Below are 17,886 nucleotides of genomic sequence, written 5' to 3' on the forward strand. Positions count from 1 at the left end.
TGGGGGGCTGGATCTCACAAACTGGGAGATCATGACTGGAGCCGATATCAAGAGTTGAACGCTCAGCTGACTGAGCCACCCAGACACCCCTGTCCTTCTATTTTAATACCTTTTACTAATCTTAAAATATCAAATGTCTCAAAACTGATGAGGGTGGACTAATGGTAACAGATCCAGTATGGATTTAAAAAAAAAATGTTTTTTTAATGTTTATTTGTGAGACACACACACACACACACACACACACAGTGTGAGGGGGGAGGGGCAGAGAGAGAAGGGCAGACAGAATTGGAAGCAGGCTCCAGGCTCTAAGCTCTGAGCTGTCAGCACAGAGCCTGATGCAGGGCTTGAACTCATGGACCATGAGGTCATGACTGAAGCGAAGTTAGAAACTTAACTGACTGAACCATCCAGGCGCCCCTCAGATCCAGTATGGGTTTATTAAGGTGAATGAATATATTTTGGCATGTGCTTTAGGCTTTTCGATTGGTGGCAAGTAGGACAACCATAGTTCTTTCATGTGTTCCTTGGAGCCCCTGTGCTAGAGATTTTTTAGTGAATGAAGCATGGTATGGCCAAGTAAGGCAGTTCTTAAATTCTTATAATGTAAAACATGAGCAAGTGTGGCTGTCCTAATTTCAATCTTTCCTGGAGCTGGAGAGGTTTGCATTTTGAAGGGGTTTCCTGCTGTGATATAGGCTGCTTGCAAAGTAAGACTAAATAGAGAGTGGAAATGTAAGCAAAACAAATAATTAAGCAAAGTACTGTAGGGTGTTGTCAATAAACTTGAAAGCAAGATATGATCATTATGTTGTGAGCTTTATTTCACCAGTAATACAGTTTTTAGATATTAACATATCTTATTTTAAAATCATTGCAGTCAATGCAGCTTGGCTTTAAATGGGACTACTTAAAAAAAAATGGGACTACTTTATTTAAAAACAAATTTTTTTTATCGTTTATGTATTTTTGAGACAGAGACAGAGCATGAACGGGGGAGGGGCAGGGAGAGAGGGAGACACAGAATTGGAAGCAGGCTCCAGGCTCTGAGCCATCAGCCCAGAGCCCGACGCAGGGCTCGAACTCGCGGACCGTGAGATCGTGACCTGAGCTGAAGTCGGACGCTTAACCAACTAGCCACCCAGGCGCCCCTAAATGGGACTACTTTAAACTGAGACATGTTAAGAAGTGTTTTCTATGTAAACATTTTAGTATTGGAACATAATGTAATCAATGTATATGAAAATAACCTAAAAATATTTTATTATCCAGTATAAATGTGCTATTTATGCTTTTAAATTACATACCCACATCCCACTGTTATCCTACCTCCCCTGCCCCCCAGGTTTTATTGAGGTATGCTTTACAAATAGTGAAGTTTTCTCATTTTAATAATGTTCAGTTTGATTTTTGGCATTTGGGTTTGGGAGCACTCCTTTTCGTAGAGTGATTTTACATTGTCTAACTATATCAGGGTTTTTGTTTGTTTGTTTTTGTTTTTTGTAAGATTACACAAGGTCTGGCTGTCTTAAGCAAGAAAAGAGACTTATTGGAAGGATAGAATTGAAGGACAAGCTGAGCAGACCTCAGGAAGAATGGGAACCAGGGTAACGCTGATAGAGATGGGTCCATGTGGAGCTCAGCCATATGAACTGAACTTCTGGTATTTCTTATCTCCTGCTGCCTCTGCAGTGATTCAGATTCCTGTATAAGGAAACTGACTGGACATGTCTACCTCTGGATAGGCCTATAAGAGATAGATTGGGGAGGGGGGTAGTTCTTTAAAAGCTGACCTGCTGATCAAAAGTAAGGACATTTGGTACCAAAACATCTAAAGAATGTCTTGATTTTTAGAGATCTGGACAAATAAGATTTTCTTCTTAGTATACATTAGGCTGATTACTTAGAAATTTAAAGGTAATATTTACAGCTGATAATAGCTGATTTTTATTGAACACTTACTGTATGACATTTACTATTCCGAGTGTCTTATATGCATTATTTAAATTAATCAGCTCTTTAATACCCCTTTGCCTCTGCCTATTAGAACTTAAATTTTGGGATGCCTGGGTGGCTTAGTTGGTTAAGCGTCTGACTTCGGCTCAGGGCATAAGCTCATGGATCCTGGGTTCAAGCCCCACGTCAGGCTCTGCTGACAGCTGGAGCCTGAGGCCAGTTTTGGATTCTGTGTCTCCCTCTCTCTCTGCCCCTCCCCTGCTCGTGCTCTCTCTCTCAAATAAATAAACATTTTTAAAAAAAAGGACTTAAATTTTTTGAAGGTAAGGGTTATATTGTTCTTGTTTATTGTTATATTTCTAGCACTTAGGCTGTGTATTAGGAATTTATTAGGCATTTAGGAATTATTTGTCAATTGGTAGTTTTTTTCCCCTTGATGTAGTGTGTAGGCCTAATGATAAGGACACATGTTTTAATGGCTGCTTTTAATGAAGTAGAAAGAATACCAAACCATGATATGAAGATTTGGTTTCTAGATTTGTTTTGCCTCCCTCCCCCACCTTTTTTTTAACCTCACTAAGCCTTTGTAAATTAGCTCCTCTTGGGCCAGGGTATTATTGTGGGTGTGTGTGTATGTATATATATATATACATATATATTATATGTTGTATATATATTGTATACATATATATTATATATATGTATATATATATTCTTTATATATAGTCTATATATGTAGTCTACATATATATATATGTTCTCTCTATATATATTCTATATATATATATATTCCTTAGAACAGTTTTAGCTTTACAGTAGAATTGAGGGAAAGGCAGAGAGATTTCACATATACTCCCTGACCTCATACGTGTATAGCCTCTCCTATTATCAACATTCCCCACCAAAGTGGTACATTTGTTGCAATTGATGAACCTGCATTGACACATGATTATCATCCAAAGTCCACATTATACACTCTTGGCATTGTATCTTCCATGGGTTTAGACAAATGCAAAATGATATGTACCCGCTATATATTTTCACTGCCCTAAAAATGCTCTGTGCTTTGCCTATTCACCCACCCTCCCCAAACACTAATCTTTTTACTGTCTCCATAATTTTGCCTTTTCCAGAATGTCATATAGTTGGAATCTTAAAGCCTTTTCAGATTGGCTCTTTTCACTTAGTAATATGCATTGAAGTTCCCCATGTCTTTTCATGGCTTAAATAGCTCATTTCTTTTTAGTGCTGAATAATATTCCATTTCTGGATGTACCATAGTTTATCCATTCATCAACTGAAGGATATCTTAGCTGCTTCCAAGTTTTGGCAGAAACGAATAAAACTGCTGTAAACATCCATGTACAGGTTTTTGTGTGGACATAAGTTTTTAGCTTCTTTGGGTAAATGCCAAGGAGCACAATTGCTGAATTAAATGTTTACTTTTGTAAGAAACTTGTAAGTTTCTTACTTTGTAAGAAGTGGTTGTAGCATTTTGCAATTTCAGCAGCACTGTATGAGAGTTTCTGTTGCTCTGCATCCTTACCAGTATTTGGTGTTGTCAGTGTTCTGGAGTTTGGCCTTTCTAGTAGTTGTATAGTGGTATCCCATTATTAATTTAATTTGAGTTTCCTTGATGACATCTAATGTGAAGCATCGATCTTTCATATGCTTATATGACATCTCTATGTCTTCTTGGTGAGGTATTTATTAAGGCCTTTGGTCCATTTACAAAAAATCAGGTTGCTTGTTTTTTTTTTTTTTTTAAATTTTGTTTAACATTTATTTATTTTTGAGAGAGAGAGACAGAGCATGAGCCAGGGAGGGGCAGAGAAAGAGGAGACACAGAATCTGAAGCAGGGTGCAGGCTCTGAGCAAGCTGTCAGCACAGAGCCTGATGCGAGGCTCGAACCCACAAAGTGTAAGATCAAGACCTGAGCCAAAGTTGGATACTCCACTGACTGAGCCACACAGGCACCCCGTTTGTTTTCTTATTGTGGATTTTTAAGAGTCCTTTGTATATTTTGGATAACAGTTCTTTATCCGATGTGTCTTTTGCAAATACCTTCTTCCAGTCTGTGGCTTGTCTTCTCATTTTCTTGACATGCCTTTCACAGAATAGAAGTTTTTAATTTCAATGAGGTCGAGCTTTTCTATTATTACTATTTTATTTTATGGGTCATATCTTTGATGTATCTGAAAAGTCATTACCATACCCAGAGTCATTTAGGTTTTCTTCTTTAGGAAGTTTTGTTGTTTTGTGTTTTATGTTTAGGTCTGTGATCTATTGTGAATTAATTTTTGTGAAGGGTGTAAGGTCTGTATCCAGATTTTTTGTTTTTGTTTTTGTTTTCGTTTTTTGCATGTGGATGTTCAGTTGTTCCAGCCCCAGGTTTGTTGGAAAGCTTATCTTTTGCTCTATTGTATTGCCTTTGTTTGAGAAATACATTTTGGTATTCCAGACTTCTTTACCGTACCATGGGGTAGCTCTTCTGGTTGCTACCACTGCGTGAGATGGGTCTGCTGAATGTTTTCTTTTGATTAACTTGGGTTATGCAGTTTTGGGTACAGAAGTGACATGTACTTCTTAGTACATCATATCATGAAGCATATGATGTTGATTTTTCACTACGATGTTTATAGTAGGAACAATTTATAGAAGGACTAATGGAAATTCTATTGGTTAGAATTCTGTTGTAAGGAAGAGCTCCCCATTTTTCATGTGTTTGATTATAATTTGTTTTTATCTCGATTGGATTCTTAGTTTATTCTGTTGCTTATAATCTGTTACTATTTTACTTATTTTGTTGTTCAGATTGCCCATATTTGGCCGTCAGGAGCCTTCCTGTTCATTCATATTCCTTTTATTCTCTATTTTTTGAGTATTTTCTACTTTCTTTTACCACAGTATTTTCCAGGCCATTGGTACTTTCTCTGCCCCAGCATTGGAATACACAAATTTTGGTGTAGACAGATGATTTCATCTCTTTTGTATACTTAGAAGTGGAATTTCTGCGTTGTACGGTGACCTGTGTTTAGCAATTTGAGGAACTGCATAACTTTTCCAAAGTGACTGTGCCGTTTTACATTCCTACTAGCAGTGCATGTGAGTTCCAATTTCTCCACATTCACAGCAGTACTTACTGTCTTTTTTATTATGGCCACGGTGTAAAGTGGTTTTGAATTGCATTTCCTTCATGCCTAATAATGTTGAGCATCTTTTCATGTGGTTGTTACACATTCATTTTTTAAAGATTTTCACTGGGGAGAATTCTAGGGACAGTTTTTCTTTTAGCACTTTGAAGTTATCTTCTACTTTTTTCTAGCTTTCCAATGAGAAAACTGTTATTCTTTTTTTTTTTTTAATTTTTTTTCCAACGTTTATTTTTTGGGGGACAGAGAGAGACAGAGCATGAACGGGGGAGGGGCAAAGAGAGAGTGAGACACAGAATCGGAAACAGGCTCCAGGCTCTGAGCCATCAGCCCAGAGCCTGAGGCGGGGCTCGAACTCACGGACCGCGAGATCGTGACCTGGCTGAAGTCGGATGCTTAACCGACTGCGCCACCCAGGCGCCCCAGAAAACTGTTATTCTTAATCTTAGTTTCTCTGTGCATAAGGTTTTGCTTCTTCCTTTAGTTGCCTTTAAAATTTTCTCTTTGATACTGGTTTTCAGCAGTTTGATTTTCATGTGCTTTGGTGTGGTTTTACTTATGCCTCCTTTGCTTGGAGTTTGTTGAGATTTTTAGGTTTGTGAGTTTATGATTTTCATTAAGTTTGTAAAATATTTGGCCAATATTTCTTCAAATGTTCCAGCCACTCTCTGCCCCTCCTCTTGGGACTCTTACAAGTGTGTTAATCCTCTAGATAATAGTACTCCACTGAAGCTCTGATTATTTTTTTCTCCAATCTTTTTTTCCCTCTGTGCTTCATTTGATAGTTTCTGTTGCTCTGTCTTCATGTTCATTGACCTTTTTTTAGCGTCTCATCTGTTGCTAATCACTTTCAGCGTGTTTTTCAGTTTTATTTTATTTCAGATGTTGTATTTTTCATACAGTAGTTCTGTGTGCAGAGTTTTCATAGCTTTCATTTCACTCTTCATTGTCTTCATATTTCCCTTTGTATCCTTCAAAAAATTCTAAAAAGATTTATAATATTTAGTAGGGTCATTCTCTGCCAATTCTATCATCTCTATCATTACTTGATTTGTTTGTATTTATTGGCTTTTATCCTGATTTTGGTCTGTATTTACTGGCTTCTTTACATACCTTGTAATTTTTATTCCAGACACTGGATTTTATGTGGAGTCCTGAATTTATAGTATTTGTTTAAAGCGTGTTGGACTTTGTTCTGGCATTTAGTTATTTGTGTGTCATTTTGATTGTTTTGAGGTTTCCTATTATGTTTTCTTATGAATTCATAATAGTTTTTGTTCTTGTCCTCCTTTGGCCCTCGTACTAAGATGTGACTCTTTTGAGGACTCTACCCAGGTTCCCTTATATTACATGATCTCTCTACTGGGGCTGGTAGGACTGTGAACTATTCCATGCTCTGTGTGAGCCTAAGAATTGTTCACTCTGTTGGTTTTGAGTGCCCCCCCCCCCCCGCCCCCGCAACCCCCAGCCTTTTGGAGACTGATTTATTCATATATAAAGCATTACATAGCCGTAGTCTTAAGGATACCTTCTGCTGATCTCCAGAGCCCCCTCTTTCTGCAGCTCCTTCCTTTCTATTACCCTGCCCTATAAATCCTAGCTGGTTTGGCCTCCTCATACTCTCATCTCAGTCTCTTCAACTTGGCATGACTACCAGGTCCTGTTGGTTTTCTCTCCCTGTGCTGTGACTTTGAAATCACTTTTAGGCAGTGAGCGGGGGCAGTTGTAGAGCTTAGTTCATTTGTTGTGCTCTCAGGGAACACCGTCTGTGCTACATACTGTCCTCTCTCGGAAAACTGTTACTGTATATGTTTTGTCTAGTTTTATAGCTCTTTATGGCAGGAGGGTGGTTTCATAGTAGAAGGGAAAGCAAACTACCCAGTACCATTTTAAATGAACTTAAATCTTATTGTATGCTTGTCAGCATTCTAGTGCGCCTGCTCTTTTGTGGCAATTTGTGATTTGGGAATTATTTGCTTCCTCTCTCTTTTTGTTTTTTAATTTTTTAAAAATGTTTATTTATTTTTAAGAGAGAGACAGAATGCAAGCAGGGGAGGGGCAGAGAGAGAGACACACACACAAAATCCAAAGCAGGCTCCAGGCTCTGAGCTGTCAGCACAGAACCTGGCACGGGGCTTGAACCCACAAACCATGACATCATGACCTGAGCTGAAGTTGGACGCTTAACCAACTGAGCCACCACGGTGCCCCTTGTTTTCTCTTTTTATTTATTAAAAACATTTTTTTTTAATGTTTACTTATGTTTGAGAGAGAGAGCATGAGCGGGCGAGGGGCAGAGAGAGAGGGAGACACAGAATCTGAAGCAGGCTCCAGGCTCTGAGCTGACACCACAGAGCCCGACATGGGGCTTGAACCCACAGACTGTGAAATCATGACCTGAGCCAAAGTCCGACGCTTAAGCAACTGAGCCACCCAGCCCCATTTGTTTTCTCTTTTTAATGTGTTTTGAATAATCTTTTGGATGACAAGTCTGCTCTCCTTTTCACTCCCGACTGTTATTTCGGCAGTAATTACATCCCTTAACAGTACTTGATAGATGGCTTTCTTTTAAATCTTAATTTTCAGTGTTTTTTTTTTCAGAATTCTGGTCTCTGTTGTTGTGTTGCCATGTAATTTCAGATAGATTTTTTTTTTTGCTCATTTATTTATTTACTATTAACTGTAGATTTTATTTGGATTTCACCAGGTTTCCCACTAATGTCCTTTTTTTCTAGTACAGATCTTTTAAAGGTCATGGAAATTTTTATTTATTTTTGAAATGAATGGATGTAGGTATTTTGTATAATGTCTCTCATTTCAAGTTTGATGTTTTTTCATGGTGTGAACTTAAAAAAATACATGGTAAGAAACACAATATAAAAGTTACTCTTTAAACTTTCTTAAGTGTACAGTTCAGTGGGGCTGTTTTCACATTATTAGGTAACAGATCTCTAGATCTCTTTCACCTTGCAGATCTAGAACTCCCTACCTATTGAACAACAACTTCCCATTTCCCCCCCTCCCTAACCCTTGTCAACCACCATTCTCCTTTCTGTTTACATGATTTTGACTCCTGTAGCTATCTCAGAGGTGGAGTCATACAGTATTTGCCCTTTTGTGACTGGCTTATTTCACTCAGCACTGAGCATGAGCACAGTGTCCTCAAAGTTTATCTGTGTTTTAGCATGGGAGAGAATTTATCTTTGGAAGGCCAGATAGTATTCTGTTGTATGTATATACCACATTTTCTTTATCCATGCATCTGTTGATAGACATTTGGGTTGGTTCTACCTCTTGGCTATTGTGAATAACACTGCAATGAATATGGAAGTAGAAATATCTCTTCAAGATCCTGCTTTGAATTTTGTATGAATACCCTGAAGTCGAGTTATTGGATCATGTGATAATTCTACTTTTAGTGTTTTGAGGAACATTCTTACTGTTTTTCATAGTGGCTGCAAAACTTTATATTCTATCAATAGTGTACTAGAGTTCCTATTTCTCTACATCTGGCCCAGCACTTGTTATTTTCTGTTTTTTGATGATAACCGTCCTAATGAGTGTGAGAGAATATCTTATTGTGGTTTTGGTTTACATTTTTCTGATGATTAGGGATGTTAAGCATCTTTTAATATGCTTATTGGCCATTTGTTTATCTTCTTTAGAGAAATGTTTATTCAAGTCCTTTGTCCATGTATGTAACTTTTTAAGGTTACTTTTGTTGTTGTTGACTTACAGGAGTTCTTTATTCTAATATTCTGGATATTAACCCCTTATCAGACATATGATTTGCCATTATTTGTTCCCATTATATAGGTTGTCCTCACTCCCTTGATTATTTCCTTTGATGTGCAGAAGTTGTAAAATTTGATGGAATCTCATTTTTCTATTTTAATTTTTGTTGCCTGTGCTTTTGGTATCATATCTAAGATGTCATTGCCAAGTCCAATGTCATGAGGTCTTTCCCTTATGTTTTCTTCTAGGAGTATTATAGCTTTAGGTCCTACATTTAGGTCCTTAATTCATTTTGAGTTAATTTTTGTATATGGTATAAGGTAAGGCTCCAACTTCATTCTTTTGCGTGTGGCTGTCCAGTTTTCTCAACATCATTTGTTGAAGAGACAGTTTCTTCCCCATTTTGTGGTCTTGGCAGCCTTGTTGATGATCATTCGACCATATATGTAAGGGTTTATTTCTGAGCTCTCTACATCCTATTCCACTGGTCTCTGTGTCTATCTTTATGTTAGTTCCACATTGTTTTTACTATTGTAGCTTTACTGTAACTTTGTAATATATTTTGATAACAGAAATCATGCTATGGACTTTTGGGAATAATACCATGGAGGTGAAGTATCTTTCTCATGGCATCATATTGAGGGGTATATGATATCGACACAACTTATTACTGGTGATATTAACCTTGATCACTGGGTAAGGTGGTATCTGCCAGATTTCTTCACTGTAGAAGTATCCTTTTTTCCTTTCTATACTCCATCAAGTAGAAGCAAGTCACTAAGTCCAACCCACACTCAAGAAGAAGGGAATGAAGCTCCACCTCCAGAAGGAAGGAGTATCAAAAAATTTATGGACATTTGTTAAAACCACCCACAGTATTATTAATATGATAGGGGAAGGATATTTTGAGGCTATTCAAGTATCCTGTTTCTCTTTACAGTTTCCCTAACTAAATTTTATTATTCCTCAATGGATTTTGCCTGCCCCAGTTATTTTAGTATGGTGTTCCAATGGTGATTTTCTACTTCCTCTATTCCTTTTATGTTATTATTTGAAATCCGTAAGGAAGATTTATCTTTTTCCCCATATTTAGTTATTTATTTGATTGTTTACATAGTTCTATTTGGACTCACTGAGATTCGTTTTATTCTTTGGGTTGTAATCCAGTGTCCTCAGTATTTATTTTGTTACTCAAATTTTTCTGGCTTTGACCATTGGGAATTCTTTCAGGTTGCCTCCTGTGTCCTTTTGACATACCCGCATCTTTGTTTTTGTTTTTGTTTTCTTTTTTAACCATTTCCTCTCTGACACTGTAAGATGTTTCAGGCTATTATTATATTTTTCCTGTCCCAGCCTTGTCTCCAGGAAGCCCTGGTTCTGTAATTGGAGAATGGTATTTAGAAACTAAGATCCGGCTCTGCGTATGATTTTCGCTGCTGAGGTGTTACTGCTTGTAGACCCTGTCACCTCATAGAGTTAGAAAATACATGTGGTTATACTAAATCATGTATACAGGTATTAGTGTCCATTTCTGTCAGCTGTGTTTATTTCTGTTACCTATCAGATAGATACTTTTTGACAGTTTAGTGAAAGAACATTCTACTTTCTTCCATGTTTTGGACGTGTGTTTTATAAATGGTTAATTCAGAATGCTGTGGGAATTTGCATTGGCATCCTGACTTCCCAATACATATTGTAATTTTGCATAAGATTTTAGATAAAACAACTTTTCAGTCAGATTTACTTTATTACAGTAATATATGTAATTTCACAAATATTTAAGTCCTAAATGGAGGGGCACTCATAAAGTCTAGACTCTTTTTTTCTTTATAATGCTGTCATTGCTGAAATAATATTTATGTAAGCCCATTCTTTTATAAGAGAGAGTCTTAACAATTTTGAATCTTTCTTCTATTTTGAAGCTTTAATAATAACCTTAAGGGATCTAAATGTGTGTGTGTGTGTGTGTGTGTGTGTGTGTGTGTGTGTGTGTGTAAAATCCTCATTTCACAAAAGACTTATGGGCTTTAACATGCTAGATGAGGGCAAAGCTTTTAAATTCTTTGCTTTTACAAGGCTTTCTTTTAATAGATTTGAATGGATCAAAATGTCTTGTCACTGAAGCCTCTAGTAATAATCCTTAGAAAAATTTCCTTTTTCTAGTTCCTTATTTTTACTTTTTTGTATTTATAAAACTCTTGGAAGGTACAAATGACCTTTTATGAAATTTAAAATCGATGGCCGAGTTGAGACATTTTGTGTAAATGGGGATTTGTCTTCCAAGTTTAGTTTGACCGTATATAAGAATTTTTTCAGCCTAAGAGATAATGGGACTTTCTTTTGCTATGTTTTTCTGTATGTTTTAAGGGATAATTTTTTTGTCTAAGTATAAAACATTTTTGTTAAGGTGGGCAGTCAAAAATACTATCTTTTTGTTTTTTAAGTTTATTTATTTTGAGAGAGTGAGTATGCACGAGTAGGGGAAGGGGAGAGAGAGAGAGAATCACATGTGGGGATTGAACTCATGAACTGTGAGATCGGGACCTGAGTCAAAGCTGGACACTTAACTGACTGAGACATCCAGGTGTCCCCAAATACTATCTTAATGATAGCCATAAATTTGAAAATAACTCCATAAATCCTCTGGCCTTTTTATATTGTAATTACGATGACTGTGGTAATACTACAATTTTTAAATTGTAATACTACAATTTTTAAATTTAAATTTTAGGACTATAATATAAAAAAATACAATTGTGCCCCCCACAAAAGGCACAAGTGTTCTGTAAGTGTTTGTATTAATTAATATATTTACATTTTACTTTAAGTGTTTCTACTGTAACATTATTTTATAATATTTTCATTGCAGGAATAAAATGTTCTAGTTAAATTTTAGATAAATAGGACTGATGGGTGATTCTGGCAACCAGTTTATTTTTTTGTGGGGAGAGGAATAAGCTAAAGGGAGTGGATCAGTTTATGTCACCATTTAGTTCACACATTTTATAGTTTTCCCTGTTGGGAGAAATAGATATTTCTGAAATATCTCAGAAAACTGGTTATGTTCTTCGGGTCCTCCAGGTCTCCTTTGAAGGAAAGTACCAGCTTGACAGTGACGACATAATCTGTAACTATTTCCTCAATTCCTCCAGTTAAAAAAAAAAAATTATGTGTAATGGTAATTTTCATTTTAAATCCTTATCTGAATGCTATAGTCCTGGAAATTTCTGGAGCAAGAAAATGCACTGTAGTGAATTCTCTGCTATCCATATTAGTGATGGAATTGGAAAATAGTACAGACTAGATCAATTTTACTCTATGATTTTTGACTCTATGATTATCATATTTTAGAAATGTAGTTGATATTAATAGGAGTTGACATTCTCTGAGCATGTATTACCTGATAAGAATCTGATAATTAGAGCATTAGCAACAGTTTATTTATTATGAATAGGTTTTTTCTTGATTTGTTGTACCTTGAAAAAATTCACATTTTGGTTTTTCATAATTCACAATTCATAACTCTAGACTTGACAGTAATCTTTATGACTAACAATTAGGAGCTCCAGCTTCCCATTTCCTATTAGACAATTAGCATCTGTTTCCCAATTCAGAATGCTTGGGAAGTGACCTAGCTAGATGCACACCTCTCTTTATGCTAGAGAAGATTATATTAGATACAGGCAAAGTGATACTGGTACTACCAAATACTTTAGGAATAAAATAGTTTTTATAATATGTGAAACTAGCTATCACTTATAACAAAGATTCTTCGGGAAAATGCTTTTCAAGTTTCAGATAGACTGAGATAGGAACATCATCTATAAATCATGAGTTTTACTGTTGTAGATTTCATTCTTTTCTGTTAGTAAAAAAAACTCATTTATAAGCAAATTTCATTCATTTCTCTTATTCTCCACCTTCCTTTTCCTGATTGGTTTTATAATTATCATGGATCTTATTGAGCACTGAAATGAGAATGAGATAAATTTTTCTCAGTGTTAGCCCAAGAATTGATTGAAATTGTTTTTGTTTCTTTTAGGAAATCCACCTTCTTCAATGTATTAACCAATAGTCAGGCTTCAGCAGAAAACTTCCCATTCTGCACTATTGATCCTAATGAGAGCAGAGTACCTGTGCCAGATGAAAGGTTTGACTTTCTTTGCCAGTACCACAAACCAGCAAGGTAAGAAAATCTTTATGCTATTATTTATTTGGTGGCCCTATATAGACGCAGTAAATATGTGTAAATGATGTATTTAAAATCATATACGGGGCGCCTGGCTGGCTTGGTTGCTGGAACATGCATCTCCTCATCTCCGGGTTGTGAGTTCGAGCCACAAGTGTGGTGTAGAGTTTACTTTAAAATAAATAAGTAAGTAAGTAAGTAAATAAATAAAATCATTTAGAAGTTTTTTTTTTTCCAGAATTTATGGTTGTATTATGGGTGATTATAAAAATAATGTAGGGCATAGAGAAAGGTGAGGAAGGATACATCTGGCAGTTAACATTGCAGTTACTTTTTTTCTGAGGAGTATGAAGTAGAGGGAGTAAGCAGCCTGTATAATATTCCATTCATGTGGGGCGCCTGGGTGGCTCAGTCGGTTAAGTGTCTGACTTCGGCTCAGGTCATGATCTCACGGTCCGTGAGTTCGAGCCCCGCGTCGGGCTCTGTGCTGACAGCTCAGAGCCTGGAGCCTGTTTCAGATTCTGTGTCTCCCTCTCTCTCTGACCCTCCCCCGTTCATGCTCTGTCTCTCTCTGTCTCAAAAATAAACAAACACTAAAAAAAAAAAAATTAAAAAAAAAATATTCCATTCATGTAAAATTATATGTGTGCATGTATATTCATAGGAAAATATATGAAGCTGTTTGATGGTTATCTTTGGGTAGTGGAATTTTTAGGTGCTTTTTACTTTTTCATATTCTGTATCATTTGAGGTTTTTGTAACAATTTAGTTTGCCTTTAGTTTCTCACTATTTTAGATGTGGTGATAAATCCTAAGTTTCTGTCTCTATTCCTGAATTTGCCTTCTTGATATTGGCACCTGCATGACTAAATAAGCGCCTCAGACTTGACATGTCCAAAATGGACCTCTTGATTTTCATCCTGCCTGTGCCAAGTTTGTTCTTTAAGACTTTCATATTTCAGTAAATAGCACTATTATTTTCCCAGTTGCTTAAGTCAAAGTCCAAGATTTATCTTTGATACCTCTTTCATCATCTCTAGATCTAGTCTATAAGCAATTCTTATGAGTACTAATCACAAAATATATACCACATTTATTTAGTTTTTCTACTTTCATCCATTTGTTTGAGTATCCATTTTTTTTTATGAATTAAGAATTATAATGATGATTGCCATATGATTTTATAATTCTATCCATTTGTTTATCATTTATTGGCATTCATCTGTAAGGAAGAGCTTTCTTGTCTGCATTTATTCACTCATGTATTCATTCATGTGTTACTCAGTTGGTTACAATGTCACAGTCATTGGGCATAGTTCAAATTACATTCCTGAAATTGGCTCCTCAAAGTGACTTCTGTTTTCTTTTTAAATGTGTGTGTGTGTGTTTTAGGTTGTTTATTTATTTTGAGAGAGAGAGAACTCTTGTGCCTGTGTGAGGGGGTGGGGGGGGGTGGGGAGTGAGAGAGAGAGCCCAATATGGGGCTTGAACTCATGAACTGTGAAGTATGACCTGAGCCGAAACCAAGAGTTGGATGTTTAACCAATTGAACCACCCAAGAGCCCCTGTTTTCTCTTTAAAACCTTTTTATTTTTAAAAGATTGCAAATTATACAAAAGAGGCAAAATTACTCATAGAATGCTTATGTGCCCTTCTCCCAAGTTTCTTTGAACCTTTGAGAGTGAGTTGCAGACATGATGCCACATTGCACTTCCATTCTTCCATTTGTATTTACTAAATACAGACCATTCTCTTACATTCCCACAGTAAATCACCAATCAGGGCATTAACATTGATACAGCATTACCATCTGATTCATAGATTCCATTTAGATTTCTCCAGTTGTCCCATTGATGTGCCTATTTGTTCAATTCCTTTATATGTAGCCAATCTTTTGACCCCTCTGGCTTGTTGACTGATTTGGAGCTGCTGATTTGATCCCTGGCTACTGCTAGATTGCTCTCCTGCCAAGATGCCTTGTACAGGCCCCGGTTGCTATTGTGCTGCCTTTTCTCCCCATTCTGACTCTTTAGATGTGGGCCCTTGTCACTGCTAGACTGTGTGGTCATGTGACATTGCTGAAATTCTTCAGAGACCTGAAGAGAAAAACAATAGCAATAAGGCTCTTAGACTTCAAATTTGTTGAAATTTTAGGCAATGAGGGGATTAACTTCTCAAAATTTCCTTTTTCTTTTGTCAGTGAACATTGATTAAATGCCTTAATGGAAATAAAAAGATTGAATGGGGGTGTGTGCCTGGGTGGTTTAGTCGGTTAGGCTGCTGACTTGGGCTCAGGTTTTCTCATGGTTTGTGAGTTCGAGCCCCGTGTTGGGCTCTGTGCTGACAGTTCAGAGCCTGGAGCCTGCTTCAGATTCTGTGTCTCCCTCTCTGTCTGCCCCTCCCCCGATCACACTCTGTCTTTCTCTATCAAAAACAAGTAAACATTAAAAAAATTAAAAAATAAAGTTATATGTGGATATTTGCACGGGGGTTGGCACCCCTCACCCCTGTTTTGCTCAAGGGTCAACTTAATCTCCATATTTACATGACTGACTGACTGGCTTTCATAACTTGGTTTCTAACTTGTGTTATTTGTACCTTATTTTGAGCAAAGCAAAAGTTATTTCGTATATACCTCTATTTGTGTTGCTGTTGTTAACCACCAGGTTATTACTGTGCTGATAACTGGGACATTTTTCATTTATATAACCTATGTGATGATTTTTTTTAAGTTTTTTATTTTGAGGAGGGGAGAGGGGCAGAGAGAGAGGGAGAAGAGAATCTTAAGCAGTCTCCCTGTTGCCAGCACAGAGCCTGACACAGGGCTTGATCCCATGAATGAAATGATGACCGTAGCCGAGATTAAGAGCTGGTTGCTTAACTGACTGGGGCGCCCCAGCCTACATGATGATTAAATGCAAATCCAGATATACTGTGTTTGAATCCTATTTTTGTTACCACTAGCTGAGTGATCCCCTGTATATAAATAGGTTTCTTAACTCCTCTCAGGCCCAATTTCCTCATCTTTAAAGTAGGTTTAATAAGTAGCACTTACCTAATGGAGTTGTTTTGAACTTTGAGTGATTCATGTAAAGCAGTTAGTCCAGTGCCAGTCACAAGTTATGTTGGCTCATTCTGTGGCGATTGCCTTCCCTTGTTTCAGTGTACTCTTTAAATGTTCTCCACTGCGTTTGTGTCTTTACACATGGGCCAACAGAACAGTATAGTAAAATTAATGGTATGAGGGTTTTTTTTAATGTTTACTTAATTTTGAGAGAGAAAGAGAGCATGTGCACATATGAATGTGCACGAGTGAGGGAGGGGCAGAGAGAGAGAGAGGGCGAGAGAATCTGAAGCCGGCTCTGTCCGCACTGATAGCAGAGCTCGAACTCACAAACTGTGAGATCATTACCTTAGCTGAAGTCGGATGCTTAACTGACTGAACCACCCAGGAACCCTGAGTTTTTTGTTTTTTGTTTTAAAAGTTTGTTTATTTTGAGATAGAGAGCAAGTGAGCAGATGAGGGACAGAGAGAGACAGAGGGGGAGAGAGAGAGCCCCAAACAGGTTCGGTTCCACACTGACAGAGTGGAGCTGGACGTGGGGCTTGATCTCACAAAAACAATTTCTTAGTATTGTTTTATAATAAAACCATCTTTTGTTTTTTAGCAAAATTCCTGCCTTTCTAAATGTGGTGGATATTGCTGGACTTGTGAAAGGAGCTCACAATGGGCAAGGCCTGGGAAATGCCTTTTTATCTCATATCAGTGCCTGTGATGGAATCTTTCATCTAACACGTAAGTACAGTTGTTTATTTAATTCATTCATTTCATTAATAGTTATATTTCCATTATTGCTCAAATAAAATTAGAAATGACTGACTAATAGAAGATTTGCCTAGCTTCACAAGATGAATCATGGATTGGTCTGCTAATTGTGACTTTAGTGTTATTTACTATCATTTCCATATAAGAAGGCGTATTCCAAAGCAAGTATATGCCGTATTGATACTTCAGTTGAATTTCATCCCTTATTGTGGATTAGATCCACTGGGAAGTGTTTCTATGTGGAAGTAATTTTGTTGATTATAAAGCATTTTGACATTTTCTTAACTTGTGGAACTTTTCTGCATTCTTGGTTTTCTGTGTGTTGAGAGGGCAGGATTGATACCGGAGAGGATTCCATTATTTCAGAGGTTATTTATTAGAGATGACAGGGTTAAGGAGAAACTATAGACCAGCTATTCCTTAATGGGGGGGGGGGTATACAGCAAAGGGAACAACCTGTTAGAACTAGGTGTTAATGTTCTTTTGACTACAAAAGTGAGTCAAGAATATAGTAATTCTCTGATAGAAAGGTTTAGGTTGGGCTTCGGTTAAGGTTCAGGTCAAGACTGCACTGCAGGATATTATAATGGTCTGGTGTTGTAATGAACAAATCCATGCAAATGAAGGAAACTCAGGTTAGAGGTACAGGCCAGTTGTGGTCTGATTTAGTGCTTTTAGTTTGTTTCTGGTCCAAGACTAGATAACTATAGCAATTATAAATGAGCATTTAGAAAATTTGATAGCCATTTGACTGAGAAATTTGTCATTTGAATCTAATAAGTTGTATTAGCATTTATGCTAATTAGTATTATAAAGTACTAATACTAATTTATAAAATAATAAAATAGTAATACTAAATACTAAAATAAATTATATTAGTATTTACACTAATTAGTACTAATTGTCTAGTATTTTTGTAGGTTTTTTAAAAAATTCATTTGCCTAGTAATTCATTTTTATTGTATTTTACAAAAGTCCACCTCAGATGGTTTGAGAAGCACTGATTTAATTGGGTGGAGGTATATAG

General features: G+C 36.7%; 1 protein-coding gene across 1 annotated transcript in view; it reads left to right on the top strand.

Annotated features, from left to right (window-relative positions):
- The window catches only part of OLA1 (Obg like ATPase 1), a 174,639-nt gene that overhangs the window by 2,529 nt on the left and 154,224 nt on the right, over nt 1–17,886 (top strand). The window contains exons 3-4 of the mRNA XM_047084860.1: nt 12,887–13,030; nt 16,702–16,829. Coding sequence (XP_046940816.1) covers nt 12,887–13,030; nt 16,702–16,829 — 272 coding nt within the window. The remainder of the gene's footprint in view (nt 1–12,886; nt 13,031–16,701; nt 16,830–17,886) is intronic.

This window comes from Lynx rufus, unplaced genomic scaffold (assembly GCF_022079265.1).
Source record: "Lynx rufus isolate CCGP_SWC_20201006 ecotype Redwood Valley unplaced genomic scaffold, mLynRuf1.p SCAF_2, whole genome shotgun sequence".
Classification (NCBI taxonomy): Eukaryota; Metazoa; Chordata; class Mammalia; order Carnivora; family Felidae; genus Lynx; species Lynx rufus.